Here is a 22,614-nt window from a genome sequence, read left to right on the forward strand (position 1 = left end):
TCTACTCAGGTAAAAAAAATAAATAAAAATTGTCTTCTGCAGCTAATTGCTTTTGTTTGCCATAATCATGAGTTCCCTTTTCCCTTGTTTCATTAACAAAAATAGTCATTAATGCTAAAGATTTCATTTCACTAAGCTCATTAATCTAGTATATTAATTTGCTTTTAAATATAGCTACATCTAATGCAGTTACCCCTCCTTCTCTCACCATCCCTACTGTTTCACCTTCATACAAACTCTTTTCTACGTTTCTTCCTAGAACTTGTGCCTTCTAGAAATTTCACCTGTCTGTATATTTTGTATGGGCATTAACCACCAGAAGTTCAAGATGAACAACAACCAAATGAATTTAATGGGAGAGAATTTTGGATGAAATAACTGTGATTTGCATTATAAAAAAAAAAAGAAGCCAGACATACCTTCTTGCTTTTCTTCTTACTTTGCTTGGTGCCAAGGGTGAAAACTGGCTCAAGACTGTCAATCAAGTCAAGATCCCAAATATCAATAGTTGGATTCATGGAACCAAGGGCTACATAATTACCTGACAACAGAAAACATTAAACATGATAAAAACACTGTAAACCAAACTGTTTCAATTTTCATGTTTCTCCTGTAACTCAGTCTCAGGTCCCTACAGTCTATCTCTCAGTAAACCAAACTGTCTCAGGGACCTGTCTAACACTTTTATAAACTTTACTGCCTCAAGCTTTGACATGTGTTTATCTGATGCCAGTAAACCAAACATTTAAGTTTTCTTCAATCTATGAATCTATATCTACACCAGACTACAAATAACCCAGCTTTCACTGCAGAATCAGATTAACTTCCAGGAATTCCAAGATGTATGTAGGTTACACACTAGAGATTAATAAAGAAGATGGAGTGTACCAAAAAGCAATTTATTGTCACAACAATTGTTTCGTCTTCAAAATGCACTGGTCTTTAGTGGGCGTGGAATGATGCAATGCACAGTGCAGAGAAGACTCTTCAGGTGTATAATATGCTTTTAAGTGTAGAGATTTACACATCAGTTTCGCTGTATTGAGAGATTCTGTCAGTTCAGGTGGATGAGTATTTTTTTTTAAAACATCTACCTGAAATGTAAATCTCTGCGTAAATCTTATACACCTGAAGAGTCTTCTTTGCACTGTACATTGCATCATTCCACGCCCACTAAGGAGCAGTGCATCATGAAGACCAAACAATTGATGTGACAATAAATTGCTTTCTGGTACACTTTGTCTTCTCTATTAATCTTTAATATATATATATATACTGTATTTTAACGCATGCGTGTATGTATATATATATATATATGTATAGTACAAAGTAAGATAGGGGTTATGGGTGTAATTTATATTATGACTTTTATAATTTGTATTCTTATCTTATATCTTATATGTATTGAATTATAAGATATATATGTATGCTATTGATGTTCTCATTTTGTTAAATGAATAAATAATCCAACATTATAATATCCGAAAGTTGATGAACGAACTAAATTTGTTTCTCCATTTTCTTATTTGTATTATATATACACACACACATTGTATTTTAACACGTATAAGGAACTTCCTAATGTTCTGGGCTTGCAATTTGGAAAAACGGTTTTCTAAGGGATTATAATACTATCTATGTATAAGAAACTTCCGTATTTTTTTAGCCTAATTTTTGACAAAAAAGGGTTCCTTATACATGTTAAAATACAGTATATAAATAAATGGAAGCTACAAAAAGACACATGTAGTACAGTACATTAAGAGAAACACCATACTAACCTGTTTCTTCAGTAGGATCATAATCCAGCCATTCTACGGCCAGGGGGAAAGAAGGCAGTATGATATCATGATGGACAAATAAATTACTGTCAGGTTCATCATAGACTGGAAAGAAATAAAGCAAGGAATTTATATAAGACTAGCAGTATCGCCCGGCGTTGCTCGGGTTTGCAAGGGAAATAACTATATAAGCATTTTTAGAGATGTAAAGTATAATAGCCATCTCAATATGGCTAACCGCAAAGGGGGGGGGGTGTTACTGTAGCTTTTTACGTTCTGAGATTTAATAATACATTTTTAGAGAGTTACTTCCCTTATATATGCCAAAAATGCATTAAAAATGGGAAAAAATTATGGTAAATTTTTTTAAAAATCGTAGACTCATGCTCGATATGAATCACGACTATAAGATACCCACTTTTGGTTAACCTGCACCGCAAAATGTGGGAGTAGTTAGGAATCTAAATTGTAGGAGACAGACACCACACAACCTCACTTTTATATATATAGATGAATCATAATTACCACACTCACACACACACATGAACATCATCATAATGTGTTTTCCATGTTGGCATGGGCTGGACGGTTTGACCAGAGCTGGCAAGGCCAAGGGCTGCATCAGGCTCCATTGTCTGTTCAGACATGGTTTCTATGGCTGGATGTCCTTCCTAACACCAACCATCCCACAGAGTGTACCGAGTGCTTTTGATGTGGCACCAGCACAATATGAGCTGGCAGAAACATTAGCACGCCGGGCGAAATTCGTAGCCGTATTTCGTCTGTCGTTGCGTTCCGAGTTCAAATTCCGCCGAGGTCGACTTTGCCTTTCATCCTTTCGGGGTCGATAAATTAAGTACCAGTTACGCACTGGGGTCAATGTAATCGACTTAATCCCTTTGTCTGTCCTTGTTTGTCCCCTCTGTGTTTAGCCCCTTGTGGGTAATAAAGAAATATATATATACATACACACATTCACTCAGGTCCACAATTGTAAATTTATCTAACATGGTTAGGAACAATTTTTCATTCTGACAAAATCTCTCAATGGTATTGTTTCATATTTATGCACTACAGCATCATATTGATACACACAAACCAATTCACCATCACGCTCTCCATAAGGAGATATATTTAATTTTTGTCTATGAATTCTTGTATATTAGGTAAAAAAAAAAGTTAAAAACCATATATATAAACATAAGTGATGTGCTCCTTACAGTTTCTGTCTACCAAACATTCAAGGTATTGGTGGCTGTCACCTTAGGGTTAAAGTAGAAGACACTCAAAACCACACAGCCACGCCTGGACATATATATATGTATATATTTGCTGTTTTCCCTGTGATTACTCTCACCAACTCTTGAATAATGTGAGAAGCCATGCACCCACTCTACAGTAAGAAACTTGTTCTGCAGCCTTCTTTCATATTAACCTCTTATCGCATAACATAAAGCCACCTCCCTCTTCACTATAGTTCCACTCCATTGAGAGGAATCTTAGTCTTGTGAGTTACATAGCGACCTCATTAGGGTTAGGACCATAAAAAAGAGCACCCAGTCATGGAAACTAGGCCGAAGCAGACATTGGAGCACAAGAGAGTCCTTGATCCTGTCAAATGCCTAACCCATACCATTTGGAAGACAGATATGAAATGATGATCAACATCATTTAACGTTCGTTTTCGATGCTAGCATGGGTGGGATCGTTTGACTAGAGCTGGCAAGCTGTACCAGGTTCCAGTCTGATTTGGCTTGGTTTCCATAGCTTGATGCCCTTCCTAATGCCAATCACCTCAGAGAGTGTGCTGGGCATTTTTTATATAGCACTGGATACACACACACAAATAGTTAGGCTTTCCAGAAAGTGTTGAGCAGCATTATTAAGCAGATTAAAAAATAGTATCAAATCTAATTACCATAAACTTCGAGTAAGCTGGCATCTTTTATTGTTCGTGCAACAGCGATAAGGTTGTCTGATGGCTTTATCATCACATTTTCGTCATCACTGTCAGGCTTAAAAAGAAAAATGCAGAACAAATCAATTCATACTATTTCCTTCAAGAGTATATGGATTACAAACGAAGTTTTTGCTGTGTAACAATTGTCCTTAACATTTACATGGGTTCAGGAACAACCAACATGATAAGACATATATATATATATATATAGAATAACAGGCATGTGCTGTCAGTAAGCAGTTAGTGACCTTTATACAGAGACATAAACTCAGATCACTGGATTCAGAATCCAGAGTGCTAACCATTCGGCATAAAGCTGTAAATCTTTACACAACCCAACCCAGGAAGAAACCTTTGTGTGATTGGGGAGAAGAAAGCTTCAGAGGATTGGAAATGAAAGCTGCATATACTGTAGAAAGAATGTTTCACATGAACAAAAAAAGGGAACTTTATAACACATCATGGAACAATTAAAAAACACTTGCAACAACAATTAGTGTTACGAAAAGGCTCAATATAGAATGCTGTCTGTAGTTATAATAACATAAGCTGTTTAAGTTCTTTGTTTCCATAAACATGCCTAAATTATCAATACTTCAGTATCAACATTGTGACATATGTATGCATCACACATTGTATTTCTAGTATGGGAGGTATATAATGTCTTGAAGTAAGAAAATAGCATATTCCCTGGTCAGTAAACTTCTGTCAAGTTAGGCAGAACAGCTGAAGATTTAGTAGCAACCCCATCAAGCTTAAATGGATAAAAGTTCAAAGAGTACATAAATATCTGCTCTCCAACTAAGAACCAATTTAATAAGACATAAACATGTCCAGAGTATTGGATTATATAACATGTAATTAAATTTTTCTCCAAGATTATATTCCAGGTTTCCTAACCAACAAAGATTGCTGGTTTACTGAGGTATAACAGCTTTAACACATTCAACAACGACAAGAAATGTTAAGCCAGGATGGGAGCCTCTGTGGTATTAGAGAGTGGCTTGACATGCAAGAAACAGCAGCCAAACATCTTTCACATTATATTGTACTGCTTTTTAAAAAAAAATGTAGATCCTGATATACAAAAGGTTGGTTGAAGTTGGAATGTCTTTGTTGTGTCGACATCCCCAGATGATGAAGTAGGCTAGCCCAATATGTAGATACAGAGGGAGAAGTCTAAACATCAAGGAGTTGAGTAGAGGTCATCTGAACATGTGGTATAACAGTGGATCTCATCCTCGTCGCCACTGTTATATTGCACATTCGGATGACCTCTACTTAACTCCTCGATGTCTAGACTTCTCCCTTTATATCTACCTATTGGGCTAGCCTACTTCATCATCTGGGGGCATCGACACAACAGTTCCCTTGAGCAAGGCCAAATCAGGGCTATACAAACACAATAAGAAATGCAACTCCATTTAATTAATGTAAAATTGAAATAACAGTCATAAAGCATCAACATCACTTTATCTCTCTTCTGCATTCTCAGACAAAGAATGAGGGCCCAGAATGGTAGATTCTCCACTCCTTGCAGAAATTGAACTCCTCTATGAAATAATTGTTTCTAATTTAGACCATCATCATCTTCCTTCGAAAACACATTTTTTTTACTTATTCCATCAAGCCAAGTGAAATTGTAGTCATGACAGATACTGGTGTCATACAACTGGAACATAAAAGCATCCATTACACTCTCAGAGTGGTTGGCATTAAGAAGGGCATCCAACCATGGAAACCATACCTAATCAGACTGGAGTTTGGTACAGTGCCTCAGCTTACCAGCCCTGGTCAAACCATCCAACCCATGCCATCATGGACAACAGATGTTAAATGACGATGATGATAATGATGTAAATTTGTTGAACATGAAAACTAACCTCATCATGATCATTGATGTAAGGATCTTCCTTATTGTCAGCGAAATACACCAGATTACCAATACCACTGTGGAAATTGAACTCTATCAGAAAAAGATACGAAAAATGGCAAGAATTGAAAAAAAATAACATTAAAAAAATTTAATTTGAAAAGTAAATAACAAAACAAAAAAATGATGACTAAAATGTTTGAAGCAAAGACTGTGTTTCAGGAAACAAGAAGAAAATGTCGATCACAGGGGAGTTAGCATAAGGAACCCATGACAAGGTTACTCAACTTGGTAGATAAAAACAGCAGCTAAATCTCCCTCAAATCAATATGCTTATATATTAAATAAAGAAATGATATATTTGGTAATGTCATGATAAAAAAACCCCCAGAAAACCCAAAACCTAGGATGGTTGTATGGTTAAGAAGTTCATTACTTAACCACATGTTTTAAGGTTCTGTCCAACTGCATGGCAAGCAACTGACTTCTGCAGGAGCATCAGGATGACCAAAGCCTTGTGAGTGGATTTGGTAGATGGAAAATGAAAGAAGCCAATTGTATGTGTTTGTGCTTTCTAAATTTGACAGATGTATGCAAGTATTACAAACAATATCCTTTATTATATGTCCAATCAAGCAGAAATACCATTTTGCTTGAAAACAAGTTAATGTTGGTGACAGGCCATAGAAAATCTGCCTCAACAAATTCCATCTGATTCACATAAACATAGGAAAATAAATATTAGAATTGATGATAGTCATGGAATGCTTTTGATTGATCAATCAAAGTTAACTTCAGGTTAAGCAACAACAGCAACAGTCTACACAAGCTTTCTATTTTCCTTTTAACATCTTACTATTGTTGAGTTTTCAATGAAAGTTCTATCTATAAGTACTATATTGAGGATAAATTAACGAGCCAGAGGCTATTCTTTCTCACTCTTTTTTCTGAATTTTTTTTTTTTTTTTTTTTTTACAATTTTGTCAAAGGAGGGTCTGCAACACTTATAATTTATATAGGTTGTTGTGTTAGTTCTAACTGAGTAGTCCTATGAACAAAAGTAATCCAGACATGAAAATCCCATATTTTTGTATACCAGAGACTTACATTATCTAATGTGCTTTTCCTTTCGTACAATGAAAGGGTATGATGTGATAGAGATTTAGCTACTATTTCTACCAAGTCGAGTGACTGTGTGGAACAGTGGTTCTTAATCTTTTTGATTCCATTGCAGACTGAAGTGAAACATTATACATGCATTTCAAAACGAAAGTTAAAAAACTGTTTTAATCCTCACTGCACTGATTAAATTTTTGTGTACTATGTTATACGAAATGTGGAGAATTCCAGGTAGTACCCCACTATCAAAAATGAGCTAACTCTGTTCCTGCATTTCAAGCGCACATGCAAAGAACCAAATGTACTTGGTTCTCGTGCAGCAAGGGTTAAGGTAACTCTTTAGCATTTATACTGGACATAGCTGGCCCTAATATTCAACCTGTTTCATGTTCAGGCTAGCAAGATTTGGCCTCTTACACCTATCATACAATGCCACTTGAAAAATAAACAACCAAATATCATTGAAATTTTGAAGCTACAAAATACTGCATCGATTAATTCAAAATAATGTGAATAAAAAATCATTATATTTGACAATGAAATCTGAATGTGAAAGGGTTTCAAAATTCAGAAAAAAACCCCCAAAAAGCAACTATTGCTTATCTTGTTAGTATGATGGGTAAAATGCTTAGAGGCATTTTATCCACCTTTACATTGAGTTTGAATTCCACCAAGGGCGACTTTGTCTTCCATCCTTTTCGGGTTAATAAAATAAATACCTATTTCTTTATTACCCACAAGGGGGCTAAACACAGAGCGGACAAACAAGGACAGACATAGGTATTAAGTCAATTACATCGACCCCAGTGCGTAACTGGTACTTAATTTATCGACCCTGAAAGGATGAAAGGCAAAGTCGACCTCGGCGGAATTTGAACTCACAACGTAACGCAGACGAAATACCGCTAAGCATTTCGCCCGGCGTGCTAACGTTTCTGCCAGCTCGCCACCTTAATAGATACCGATTGAGCACTGAAGTTGATGTAATCAACTTAGGCCCTTCCCTGAAACTGTTGGTCTTGTGCCAAAATTTGAAGCCAATATTAATTATCAATAACAAATTTCTTAAGACTGTCATTAGTATGGATTTTGCAAAATCCTTAAAAGAAAAGTTATGAATAATTTAGTTCTCTGACCTTCATCATCATAATCTTCCAGTCCATATTTCTCAACAATGTCGTCATCGTCATCATCTACAAGATCCTCTTCATGTTTCCTTTTGCCTGGAACAGAGGTTTGTTTCTCCTGCGAAAGTCCTGAGGAACTTGGCTTTGGTTCCTCTTCCCCTTCTTCTTTCTCTTCTTTGTCTTTTTTCTCCTCCTCCTCATCACTAGTGTCGCTATCTATGTCGTCATTTCCTTCAATCTCAAGGCCATCAATTTCTCTACAAGAAAATTTTGTTTCACTTATTTAAGGAACCAACTCTCATCAAGCAAATCTATAACCCAAGACATCCCACCTCTGACCACCACATCTTTTTTCGAGTATCTAGAACAACATTAACTAATGTATTCTAACATTTTTCAATCAAAAAATGACAGAAAATTATTTGAAAGGGGTGGTCATGTCATTAAAATACATATATATTTTATAAAGTTTGAAATATCAATTACGTTTTCTGTGTTTATTATTACTATGCTTTATTGTTTACTTGTTTCAGTCATTAGACTGCGGCCATGCTGGGGCACCGCCTTGAAACTCTAGCCTGATTTGGCATGGTTTCTACGATTGGATTCTCTTCCTAACGCCAACCATTTTACAGAGTGTGCTGGGTGCTTTTAGGTGGCGCCACATGGGTGCCTCAATGTAGCACTGCATGGGCACTTTTACGTGGCACTGCAGAGACATATTTATGTGACACCACATGGGTGCTTTCACATGTCATAGTTGGAAAAACAAATATATGTAACTAATCAAGTTATTATATTACAAAAACAAAACACTACTTACTCTCTTGTTTCTCTAATAATTCTTCGTAGTTCCTCTTTTTCAAGCTCAACCTAACAAAAGAAAACAGAAGTGAATTTCAGAAACACTATAAGAATAATTGATAAATATATATTTCTTCCAAGTCATAGCATAATTAATAAATCCAGCAAATTGCCAAACCTTTTGTGATCAGACACATTTGCCAACAGGTGATTAGGGGTTTTCATTTTAACCCTTGCTACGATATTCTTGTTAACCCTTTAGTGTTCACATTATTCTGCCAAAACTGAATTTTCATCTACATTGTTTTGAACTAATCATGCATTAACTTGTAGTTATGAGATTTTGATGAGGTATCTGTTAATTTTTAAGATGATATTGTAAAGTTGGTGTGAGAGATCAGATCTGGCCAGTTTGAACATAAAACAAGCAGAATACTTTTGGCCAGATATGGCCGGTTTAAATGCTAAAGGGTTAAAATGCACTGTTTTTGTTTCAATTAATTTCGAAGATGCCATTATATGTGCAGGCATGGCTGTGTGGTAAAAAACTTGCTTCTCAACCACATGGTTTTATGTTCTTCTACAACAGCCCCAGCTGACACTAAAGCTTTGTGAGTGGATTTGATAGATGGAAAATGAAAGAAGCCTGTCATATGTATATGTGGTTTTGTGTATGTATGTCTGAACCACTTGACAACTGATGCTGGTTTATGTACATTGAACTGCAAAAGAAACACGATTTTTTCAAATGTCATTTTTATATCTCTTTTACTTGTTTCAGTCATTTGACTGTGGCCATGCTGGAGCACTGCCTTTTAGTCGAGCAAATCGACCCCAGGACTTATTCTTTGTAAGCCTAGTACTTACACTACCAGTCTCTTTCGCCGAACTGCTAAGTTACGGGGATGTAAACACACCAGCATCGGTTGTCAAGCAATGGCGGTGAAGGTGGGGGGAAACACAGACACAAACATATATATATATATACAATGGGCTTCTTTCAGTTTCCATCTACCAAATACACTCACAAGGCTTTGGTCGGCCTGAGGCTATAGTAGAAGACACTTGCCCAAGGAGTCACACAGTGGGACTGAACCTGGAACCATGTGGTTAGTAAGCAAGCTACTTACCACACAGCCACCCCTACGGTAAATTCTCTCTTTACTCTTTTACTTGTTTCAGTCATTTGACTGCGGCCATGCTGGAGCACCGCCTTTAATCGAGGAACACGGCCCCAGGACTTATTCTATCGGACTCTTTTGCCGAACCGCTAAGTAACGGGGACATAAACACACCAGCATCGGTTGTCAAGCAATGCTAGGGGGACAAACACAAACACACACATATATATACATATATACGACAGGCTTCTTTCAGTTTCCGTCTACCAAATCCACTCACAAGGCTTTGGTTGGCCCGAGGCTATAGTAGAAGACACTTGCCCCGGGTGCCACGCAGTGAGACTGAACCCGGAACCATGTGGTTGGTAAACAAGCTACTTACCACACAGCCACTCCTGCGCCTATTCTGAAAATTTATTTCATGGATGTAAGTGTAAATATTCCAAGACATGCTGGTTTATGGCTGAAACCAAAATTGCAGATAACCTTTCAGCTTACCTTGAAACAAGATGCCAAAATGCAGCTGCGTTGAATGCCATGGGTGGCAGTCGCAAACAACTGTCGTGGAAACCGAAATGCATGTGCATCTCATGGAGGTTATGGGTATAAAAATCAACTTGAACCGTGTTCCTGGCATTCGTAATTTGAATGGATCAGGTATGACCTGATTGATAGCAGCACAGAAAAGAAGCTATCGGCTGATTGCAAGCAGGGCAGCATGCCCTGGTTGTTGCAAAAGCTTACAATGTCCATGTCAGCACCATCTATTGCCTGCAACACCAATAGTACCGCTGACAGTACTCACAGAGGGTGCTCTTCCCAGGTGCCCATGCCCAGGCAGGACCTCTTCATCTACCTACAACACCTCTGTGATCGCTCAGACTGGCCAGCGTGACAGCTCATGAGACCATTGTCACTGGACAGCGACCCATCAGCGATGACACGGTATGACACTGACTGGCTCTCAGCCCAGATTTGAACCCAATTGTACACCTGTGGAATGATATCCAAAGATGGCTGAACCGGGTGGTCCCAAGGGTGACAACTCGTATAGAACTGGAAGCAGATTTCCTCAGGGTGTCAATGGCTTTTGTGAATCACCTCATGCACTCCTTCTACCATGTATGGCCGTTTTGAAATATCAGGGGAAGTTTACATGGTATCAAACATGTCATGCCCTACAATCTCGATGTGTTGGATCCACTCACTACCAGAACACATAACAACGACCCATAAACTGTGGTCAAAGTGCAACCAAGAAATTGATGTTATCAGATTTATCAAAATTTATCTTTGACATAATGAAATTAAAACATATTTCATAGTCACACACGTCTCACGTTTCTTTTGCGGTTCAATGTATGTCCCCATAACCTACCGGTTCATCAAGAGACTGATAGAATAAGTTCCTGATTAAGTACTGGGGTTGATTTGTTCAACTAAAAACCCTTCAAAGCAATGCCTCAGCATGGCCACAGTGCAATAACTGAAACGAATGAAAGGTAAAAGCTGGTGTTAGGAACATAAAGTAATGTGAAAATCTGAAGGATGGTCTTCATTTACAACATTAACTTTAAAACCGTAAATTAAGGTCATAGAACCAGGAGCAGTCTCAGGCAGGTTTGTGTCAAAAGATTTAAAAAGCAAATGGCCATTCAGTGTACAAAGTGTTTTAGCTGAACTGGAAAGAGTAGGCATCTGATTTTGACCATTAGTGACCAGAGATTCAGTGGTGTAGCTAATAGGGGTGTGACTGCTTTCCCTGAGCACATTTTACAAACTTGGCACCTTTTATAAAATGTATAATTAATGAGTTAAAAAGTGTTTGGTATGTGTCACAGTGCCTTCTTTTTATGTGCTCACTTTAGAACCTGGTTATGCCCCTGTAGAGATTCCCAAAATTTGTTTCATGGCATCCAATGTACCATTATTACACCATTTCCACCCCCACCCTCTTTATCCTCACCAAATTCCATGGTACCCAATCTCTATCACCAAAGTAGTGAATGTAAGAGAGATTTTATGTTTATGAATAACAGATATCTATTATCACAAAATAAATTTCATTATTTTACAGCAGTGGAGTCATGGTAAATTCAAAGAAAAAGACTGGAGTGAGAGAATCACATCTGTGATGCAGATGGCTGAAAATATGATCTTGAATCTAATTGATCTTTGTATATAAGGTGTCTACTTGTTGGAATTGTCTTTGAATTTTGTTGACCATATATATATAACATCACAAACAGCTTACAGTATCCCATTCAAGGTATTGGTCACAAGAACTTCACAGTGAATGAATGAAGCAGTGAGTTGTAACTGTATGTGTGTTCATGCTTCTTGCCAATGTTACAAAATGCTTAAGAACACAAATCATACTTGGAGTACAATCAGTGCTCATTTTAAGACAGTTATCCAAAGATATTTCATGGGGTGTGAAGTACAAGTTTACAGTTTAAAATATCTTTACTGAGGGCAATTATTTTCAGGACCTAACGCAATGTGTTAGATCTTGCTAAAACCTAACACATTCCAATTATTAACATTCCCAATTGTGTTCATCATTTTAAATTAAGTTCCTTAAATCTCTCACAGATATTTTCTTCTATACCTTTGAGAAAAAAGGGACAATTTGGCCTCAGCCAGTTTGGTTCAGGGACACTTCTGCTTCATAGCAGATAGTTATAGAATTCAGTTGTAATAATTCTGTATTCCGGTGAGAGAACTGTGAAATCAGGGAAGACAACTCTAGTGTTGTTGGTACGATAGCACAGTCTAGTAAGCCGGTTTCTGTTGTCTAACCTCACGTAATCCTGAATAAGCAGACCTAGGATCAAAGGCGCTCTTACCATGACTACCATATCATATTGCTTGTCATAGACAATGTTCGATGTGTTGTACTTCCTTAGTTAAGACGGTAGGGTATGGTTTCTAACATGGTCGTTCAACCATTTAAGCCCCCTCATTGGCCCAAGCTGATGCAGCTTATCTTTCAAATTATCGCCGTGAATACAGAATGAAATACAAAGTGAAACTAGAATAACAAACTACAATTCAAACACAAATGATATTAAAATCTTAAGAAACAATGCTTCAAATATGTATGACTAATAATATTTAAGTATAAAACATATAATTAACAAGGATAGTATGGTTCGATTCAATATAGCTGTTACTTCTTCAGATTGCTTATATATATATAAAACGACACAGGAAATCCTGTAACACCCCAAAATCTGGTGGAGTCACAACTACACTGGATCAAATAATACCACCCTTGTTAATATATCTATATTTTTCATACTTAAAAAAACAATGTTGAATGCACGTATTTGCAGTTTTATTGTTTGCTTCTTTACAAAACTGAATGTTACCAAAAGTTTTTAGTCGTAATATGAAAGATCACCGTTGAGCTAGGTGTACTTTAGAAAAAAATAAGGAAACAAAGCTTTAATTTCCTGCGAAAGGTGTATACGCAAGGCTGATCATAATTACAAGCTTTTGAACATGCCTCTAGAAGGTTCGCATCGTATCACTGTCAGGACGTTTGTCTCGACGAGTTTAAGAAAATGGTGGGGACGCAGACAAACATACATATATTCACAATTATTTTTTTAATGCCTAACACTCTATTACATAGAGTTTCGCACCCCTGTTCAGACTGGAGACCATCCCGGGGACGGCATCTTCATACAGTTACTTCCTCCAGCGGTCCTGAGCGGAGTTGATAGTACCACGGAACGTATGGTTCTTTTAGCTCACATCGTAGCACTCTAACTCTTGTTCTCTCTCTCATATATACATAAGTGTATATATATAAACTTATATACTTACACAACTTCTATCGGCAAGATAGTAGAGGGGAAAAGTTTTTTTGTGTAGGAGTGGAAAGTAACTTACGTTCATTAATTTTAAAGGATGAATAAAAAGTAGAAACAAGAGGATTACAACTATACTCACTTTATCAGGGATGCGTTTAGCAACACCTCTCTTCACCCAAGCAAGGCACGGAACGACACTCATGGTAGAAACGCAATATTTTTCAGTGTTGACGATCTACCACGTGTAGTTAGGAGCAGGATGAAAGGTAAAGACAGCAATACGCATGCGTTGAAGAATCCTTAGAGTTACTTCCCTTGGTATATGGTCACGAGAGGTGAGAAGTACTTTGTGTCGTCACACTTCTGAGTTCGATTCTTCCCCGAGTGATTTTGGCATTTCTTCCGCATAAGTAGATAAAACAAGTACTTAATGTTAACGAACAAGAACCATATGGATTGAACTAACGAGGGAATCTCTACGAAATCATTTGGCCTTTTATAACCAGCCACTAAAATTTCCATATCTAGTAGTCTTCCCTTAAAAAAAAAACAAAACACTATTCTGTAATATAATCAGTTTCCTTTGTCGTAGATTGTCTTTTGGGAATCTGAAATCAGCTGCCTCTTCATCGTGAACTTAAACTCATAAGACGAATTGCAGAAATATAAACCAACGACCTGTGTTTGATTGGCGTTTTATTTAACAACCCTAAAAGTATGAAATGCAAAGTCAACTTCGGTGGGATTTGAACTTAAGGCGTTGAGATGTAGAATAATTACCATAAGGCACACTATTATATGAGCTCGCAATTACACTGATTAATCATTTGTATGACACACACACAAAAAAAAAAAACAGGAAAGAAAAAGTAGCGACAACTTAAATTCAGGGGAAGCTACTCTATAACGAGTTACATCCCTTGAAAATATTTAGACTCCTTGATAAGCAACTGGTTAATCTAATTACTGTTAGCTCTTGTGATTAAACGACCGACAGCATTCTGCCGCCGATGTTGAATATGATTTTCCAGAAATATCTGAAAATACTTCTAGCCCCTGCTCTAACCTCCAGTTCAAGTGTATCTTTACAAATGCGTTAAAATCTGATTGATCTTTGCCTCTCTATCTGCAAACAACTTTGTATGTATATACCAGACTAGTACCTCCTTTTATCTTGCAAACTGGTTGTTATTGCTTAACTCTGCGCCAATACTAATACAATTTGTCCAAAAGCATTCCAACCATGACCAACACGTCCTTTTTCCATGCTGGTATACTTAGGATAACATTATATAATAGTTCCGTGTGGTATAAGAGGAATTTGGTTAGTTTTTCTAGCAGATTAGAGTAACGGAGTAGATGCTGTATGTATGTATGTATGTATGTGTGTATGTATGTATGTATGTATGTATGTATGTATGTATGTATGTATGTATGTATGTATGTATGTATGCGTATATAAGAGAATGAGAGAGGGAGAAAGAGAATAAGAGTTCTTGGTGGAGGTGGGGGGATACCGAAATATGGTCACTATAATTATGACAAAAAACAACCCCCCCGCCAAAAAAAACAAAACAAAGAACAACCAAATAGACAACAAAACATAACAAAACCGTATTGAGGTATTGCCCCAGTATTGTGGCTGAAATCAGGAAATAAGAGAAAGAGTGAGTTACTTTCTGCAGGAAGCAGGAGTGTTTTGAGACGATGAAGTTGAGGCGATTGGAAGGATCTTGTCAAAAGATTTCATAAGGGACCTCTCTGGAAGTAGAGATAAAGGTTACCAGGTTGATATAATCAATATGGTGTCGGGCATTAATTTCTTATCGTATTTATTTACTCCTCTTTATGATTTGAGTTATTTTTCTTTGAAGGTTTAACTTTGTAACTTTGTCTTTTCTCCTTCTGGATCAATAAAAAAAAGGACTAAATCAGGTATTGAGTTGCTCAGTTTGATCGATTCTAGCTACCTTTCGAACCCAAATTATATTTCGTTCAACCATCATCGATGAATAGCTGGATGAAAGCCTCGACATCCCATTAATGGCTTCTCTATCATGGTTGTAGTGAAGGTACGTGGCTTAGTAGTTAAAGTGTTCGGGTTATGATCGAAGGTCGTGGATTCAATTCTCGGACCAGGCAGTGCGTGTTGTTCTTGAAGAAGGCCCTTAATTTTGCGTTGTTCTTATGTGCTCAACCTCCAAACGAGCACCAGTCATTTACAAGCGCAATCCTCTCTTATTTCAGTGGTCACATCCTGGATGTTTCACCGTATGAAGAGAGAGTTAAGAGGGTATCTAGCTCTACCCGTGACTACACAGACACCTAAAACAACTAGCGAAAGCATGGTACATGTTATCAAACCACGCTCTTTTGCGATTGATGGCCAGCTGTACAGTAATTTATGCTGGTTGTAGTCCTACCTGTCCACACTGGTCGATTTTGTGTGGAATGAGATACCCCTGTGACTGACCTGGGCAATGGTATCTCGTCGGAATTTGAACCCAGAACTCCGATGACATTTATTCCAACGTTCTCACTATTCCACCAATTCGTTGCTTCCTGGATTGCAATTACATTTCTCGGTCCCAAAAGCATGCAAAGCAATGTTGATCTCGGCATGATGTGAACTTAAAGCGAAGAGATCCAACATATATACTGCAAGAAATTCTACCCACTGTTCAAACAACCCTGCTAATTTATTATGTGATTACGACAGAAGTTCTTATCTCTCTATATATAAAATTCTTTGTCTGTCTGTCTGTCTGTCTGTCTGTCTGTCTGTCTGTCTGTTTCCTATGCATTCTCAAACGGCTCCACCAAATCAAATCAAATTTTACAAGGTGATACTATTACATTCCACGAGTGTCAACTAGTGATTTTTATTTCCGTTTGGATTAAAACAACATAACATTTTCTTGAAAATAATCTTTCTATAGTCAACTGACATTTTATACCACGACGACAATGACGACACATTTTGTACATGTGTGTGTATGTGCTTGCATGTTCGTTACGTATGAGATAGTAAAGGATATTTCTACGACGACGACGACATTTTGTATACGAGTGTGTATGTGTCTATCAGTGTGTGTGTGTGTGTTTGTGCGTTCGTTACGTACGACATAGTAAAGAACATTTTATGCCGCTGCCGCCGCCGCCGCCACCACCACCACCACCATCTCACCTGTGTAATGGAACTCGCTTAATTGTTACTTCCATAAAGCCCCATGTCCTACAGGCAACTATCATAAAATCAGAAAATGTCTTTATTCCAGAATTTCGTTTCATACCATTTGAATTTAAGAGGCTTCAGTTTCCAGTCAAACTAAATTTTGGTATTTCAATTAATAAATCTCAGGGTCAGTCCCTCAAGGTAGTAAGACTTCATCTCTCTACTACATGCTTTTCCCACGGCCAACTCTATGTTGGTTGCTCACAAGTTGGAAGTAGCAACAATTTATTCATTTGGACACCAACAAAAAATTACACAATGAATATTGTTTACCCTGAGGTGTTTCAAGACTGACAGATTTTCAATTCCAAATTCTATTATCATTATAATTTGGTTATTTCAAAATAAAATATACATATTTGGAAATAATATATCGTTATTTTTATTGTTCATTAATCTGAATAAGAAGAGTATTAACCCGAGCAACGCCGGGTAATTCAGTCAGTTTACTCTAAAGATGCTAACGAATGCATTTATATTTTATTTCTTGTAGAGCAGTAAGTAGCTGAATAGATAGAGAGGTAGGAAAAAGGACAATGAAATAAATAGTGACGTCACACTTTATACTGTGAGTTCAAATCATGCCAGGATCAACTGTCTCTCTCTCAGTTTTCCGGATTCCTTACTTTTTATCTTTTTTTATTATTATTACTCGTTTCTGTCACTAGACAGCGGCCATGTTGAGGCAATGCCTCGAAGGGTTTAATCGAGCAAATCGATCCCAGTTCAAATTTTTTTGAAAGTCTGGCCCTTAGTCTATCGGTATCTTTTGTCGAGCCGCTATGTTACTTGGGCGTAAACAAACCGATAGTGGTTGTTAAGCAATGTGCGCGCGCACACACACACACATGTATATGCCACAGGCTTCTACGGAATTTCGTCAACCAAATTCCTTCACAAGGCTTTGGTCAACCCAGAGCTATAATAGAAGACATCTGCCCTCGTGGTTTCATATTCAGTCACATTACGTGGTACCATAGGCAGGCGTCTTTTACTATAGCCCTGGGCCGACAAAAGCCATTATCAGGTACGGCTGTGTGCTATTTGAAACAACTATACTCCACATACGAATGTGCGGTCCTGTGGCAGAGTATGAAACCAGTTTTTCATCAGAGATGTGTCTGAAACAGATACGTGTTTGTCATATGAAATTCAAAAAGGTGCCCAAGGCTTGTTGTTGGAAAGTTAGTTGCCAGACGTCTGACCTTCAATGTATCCATGTCCAGCGAAGCAAGACGTTCAGAATATGATAGATGTCTGACGGCGGGTATTCATTTTGTTGCACGTTTCTGAACAGTTTCCAGGAGATTTATATGCTGAGCAAGATAGGGGTTCCAGATGTTGATTTTTTATAACCTGGTTAGCCGTATTCGATCAGGCTTATAAACAAAAACTTTCCGGATGTGATCGTCCAGAAGGCGCGAGCTGGCAGAACCGTTAGCACGCCGGACGAAATGCTTAGCGGTATTTCGTCTGCCGCTACGTTCTGAGTTCAAATTCCGCCGAGGTCAACTTTGCTTTTCATCCGTTCGGGGTTGATTAAATAAGTACCAGTTACGCACTGGAGTCGATATAATCGACTTAATCCGTTTGTCTGTCCTTGTTTGTCCTCTCTGTGTTTAGCACTTTGTGGGTAGTAAAGAAATAGGTATTTCGTCTGCCGCTACGTTCTGAGTTCAAATTCCACCGAGGTCAACTTTACCTTTCATCCATTCGGGGTCGATAAATTGAGTACCAGTTACGCACTGGGGGGTCGATATAATCGACTTAATCCGTTTGTCTGTCCTTGTGTGGACCCTCGGTGTGTAGCACCTTGTGGGCAGTAAAGAAATAAGAAGCGATTGTCCAATCTTTTAAAGCAAAATATATCTCAGACGATACTATACAATGTCATTCATCGTTTATATTTTGCTTGTTTCAGTCATTGGACGATGTCCATGCTGGAGCATCGCGTTGAGGTGTTTAGTCGAACAAATCAATTTCACTACTTAGTTTGGTACTTATCCTATCATTCTCTCACGCTGATCGCTAAGTTCTGGGACGTAAACAAGCCAACGTCAGTTGTCAAGCGGTGGTGCGGCGGTGAGAGACAAACACCACACACACACACACACACACACACACACACATACACACACACACAACAGGTTTACAGTTTCTGTAAAGCCAAGTCCTACGCCGTGGGACCGAACCGAAATCACATGGTTACGAAACGAGCTTCTTAAAAACGATGACACACTTACACCTTTTAAAGATTTGTAGCATGTCAAGCACCCCCTATTTTCACTCAATATTATCGATAACATTCAATATAATAACTCTTTTTTTCATCAATTGTTTCTTTATACTTGGATATTATATAATCGTCAAGCTTAATGTCAGTAGCAATATCCTCGTTCATGAAAAATTATAAAAATCCTTGTATGGAACAGTGTGCTTCACAGTTCCAGCGATACAGTATTTAGCCGTTGTGCGCATGAACACATACCCGTGGAAAGAAGCTGCACGCTGGTTAGAGGGAGCACCGTCGCTCATGCAGTGCTGATCCTGTTGTCCGAGTGTAGGATAATGTTTATTTTTGACTCAGCATGTTTTGTGCTTGAAAACCGTGTACTATATTCTTGAATGTAATACACTGTAGATGATTTTCACGCTTCCAGCTATTCTATTTGATTCATAATTGTTTCTTCTGTTGTTTTACTGTATAGAAAATTTTAATAATTTAACCATGACCTCCTTGCATCCCTAAGAAATAAGTTTTGTGACAGTAAGTGAACAATGGGCAAAAACCGAAAGCACAGACATTTGATGGTGCAAATGTCATGAAAGGCAAAACAGCAGGAGTTCAAGCAAAAATAATGCACATTTCATCCACTATTATGCACATCAACTAAATTTAATAATGAGTAATGCAGCAAATATTACACAGATGTCAAGTGGCCACATTGAAGCTTCCTTAGCGTTTAAAAGAAGTAATTACACAAATTATTGTTAGATTAATCTTGGTTCAGCTGAGATCTGAACGAATAGACGCATAATTAAACTCCTTCGGGGATTAACTATCCTTCTATATTTCAAATAGTGTATCAGAATATGGTGCCCTTTCCTTGTTAAGTTTTTAAGACTGCAAAGATACTTGGAGTTGTGAAAGGTATGCTGAGAAATAAAAGGTTGAGCGTGAAAGCGAAAAGAGGTGTGTATGAGGGCGTGATTGTGCCGACAATTATTTTTGGTGCAGAGACGTAGGGACTGAGAGAGTTGGAAAGGAGGCGACTAGATGTGTTTGAGATAAGATGTTTGGTGGCTATAGTTGGTGTGACACGGATGGGCAGGATGAGGAATGAGATAGTGCGAAGGTGAACAAGAATGAGAGAAAAACTAACAAGAAAATGGACAGACGATTACTGAGGTGGTTTGGCCACATGGAGATGATGGATGAGGAGTGGATAGTAAGGAGGGTGCTGAAGGCAGAAGTGGTGGGCAGCAGAACCAGTGGTAGATCTCGGTTTGTGTGGATGGATGGAGTGTGTGTAAAGGATGCAAAAGGTTATTGGAGAAATATTTAGCTGCTGTTTCTAGTGGGTCTATCGACCAGCTTGAGTGATGGTTGCCGATGAAGGAGATGTTATATTTTTTGTATTTTCTTTTATCTTTTATTTGTTTGAGTCATTAGACTGCGGCCAAGCTGGGGCACCACTTTCAGCGAATTTTTTAGTCAAATAAATCGAACCCAGTACTTATATTTTGTGAAGCCTGGTACTTATTCATCGGTCTCTTTTGCCGAACCGCTAAGTTAGGGGACATAAACACACCAACACGGGTTGTCAAGCTGTTGTGGTGGACAAAGACAAACACACACACACACACTACGGTCTTCTTTCAGTTTCTGTCTACCAAATCCTCTCACAAAGCTTTAGTAGGCCCGGGGTTATAGCAGAAGACACATGTCCAATGTGCCACGCAGTGGGACTGAACTCGGAACCACATAGTTGGAAAGCAAGCTTATTCAAATCACACCGAGATCGACTATGCTTTCTATGTGTTTGAACATAAGATAAGAATCGTCTTTACCCAACTACTGTAAATTTACGTTTTCTTCTCACCTTTAACTTTTCTGTATTTTGACAAAGTATCACGGTCCGAAACGCGGAGGAGTTCTCTGTTTTTTCCTTACATTGTAAGAGTAGTTATCTTGCACACCAGTAGTTTTTGGTCGATTTTCTTTTGTTGAGGTTTATGAAATCATTTTTGGATTAATAAACGTGTACGGTTCTTTACGCTCCGAGTTTAAATGCAGTTGGAGGTCGACTACACCTTTTATCCTTTCGGGATCGATAGATATAAGTACCAGTCAAGAAGTGGGGTCGATATAATCAACTCTCCCACCCTTCAAAAACTGCTGGTCTTGTGCCGAAACTTGAAGCTTCTGTTGCTACTACTACTACTACTACTACTACTACTACTACTACTAACTACTACTACTACTGCTGATGCTGCTGCTGCTGCTGCTACCACTACTACTACTACTACTACTGCTGCTGCTGCTGGTGCTACTACTACTACTACTACTACTACTACTACTCAGCTGCTGTTTGTACTACTACTACTACTACTACTTACTACTACTACTACTACTACTACTACTACTACTACTACTACTACTACTACTTTAAGCTTCGAACAAAATGCCTTGCAGTATTTAGTTGCGTCACTCTACGATCTGAGTTGAAATCCCGTGGAAGCCAGCTTTACCTTTCATCTTTTCGAGTTTGATAAAATACGGTGATCGATAGCATCAACTAACTCGCTCGCCCTAATTTGTGATCATGTACTTATGTTAGAGTACCACTATCATGTACAGGTTCGAGTGTCGGAACAAATTTCTGGCAATATTTATTCGTTCTTTTAAAGATTGAATTCGAATCAGGCCACGAAAGACTTCACTTATCAGATATTTCTCATTCCGGGGACTCAGATAACTTGCAGATAACTTTTATAAAGTAAAGAGAAATGCATCAAGTTACATCTTACCACACACATGAATGTATGTACATATAGGTGAGTGTGTATGTACGCGCGCATGTGTAAGCAAGAGAGAGAGAGAGAGAGAGAGAGAGAGAGAGAGAGAGAGAGAGAGAGAGAGAGAGAGAGAGAGAGAGAGAGAGAGAGAGAGAGAGAAGGGGAAAGTTCGTATACAAGATTGCGAGAAAGCCGTGTGAACTGTGTTAATCTCTTTGAAGCAACTTGGAGTCTCAGTTCACGTGATTGTTCGTCCTGCTAGAAATGCTAGCTAAATCTATCATGTGTTTCATTTTTCTTATTATCACACACACACACACACACACACACACACACACACACACACACATACACACATACATGTGCGTTTGCATAATTTTTCCTTAGAAAAGGTTACCAGCTGTAGTGAAGTTTCGGCTGTGTAACCTTCATCGGAGCATATGGTGACAATCCACGAAACCTCGAAGTTACTGTCAATCTTTTCCTTGTAGAAATGCAATAAATACCCTACTCTATTGAAAAGTATCGACTAATCTTTCAGAGAAATGTTTGACTATTTTTATATATAACAAGAGTATTATTATAGTAGATTATTTCGGTACCATGGAAGCTTTGAAAAAATATGACATCACCCCTACCTTCCTTATTCATCAATCACCTCTGCTTTTCTCATTCATAAATACAAGAGTATTATTATAGTAGATTATCTCGGTAACCATGGGAGCTATGAAAAAATGCAAAGCGTAGCAACACC

At 38.0% G+C, this 22,614-nt stretch overlaps 1 protein-coding gene across 1 annotated transcript in view; it reads right to left on the reverse strand.

Moving 5' to 3' along the window:
• Positions 1 to 13,892, reverse strand: part of LOC115225339 (periodic tryptophan protein 1 homolog) — a 30,042-nt gene extending 16,150 nt beyond the window's left edge. Inside the window, exons 1-7 of the mRNA XM_029796324.2 lie at positions 13,746 to 13,892; positions 8,684 to 8,733; positions 7,870 to 8,117; positions 5,625 to 5,707; positions 3,700 to 3,796; positions 1,782 to 1,886; positions 420 to 541 (exon numbers count right to left, since the gene is read on the reverse strand). Coding sequence (XP_029652184.1) covers positions 420 to 541; positions 1,782 to 1,886; positions 3,700 to 3,796; positions 5,625 to 5,707; positions 7,870 to 8,117; positions 8,684 to 8,733; positions 13,746 to 13,808 — 768 coding nt within the window. The 5' untranslated portion in view covers positions 13,809 to 13,892. The remainder of the gene's footprint in view (positions 1 to 419; positions 542 to 1,781; positions 1,887 to 3,699; positions 3,797 to 5,624; positions 5,708 to 7,869; positions 8,118 to 8,683; positions 8,734 to 13,745) is intronic.
• Between the last annotated feature and the right edge of the window lie 8,722 nt (positions 13,893 to 22,614).

The sequence above is a fragment of the Octopus sinensis genome, linkage group LG1 (assembly GCF_006345805.1).
Source record: "Octopus sinensis linkage group LG1, ASM634580v1, whole genome shotgun sequence".
NCBI lineage: Eukaryota > Metazoa > Mollusca > Cephalopoda > Octopoda > Octopodidae > Octopus > Octopus sinensis.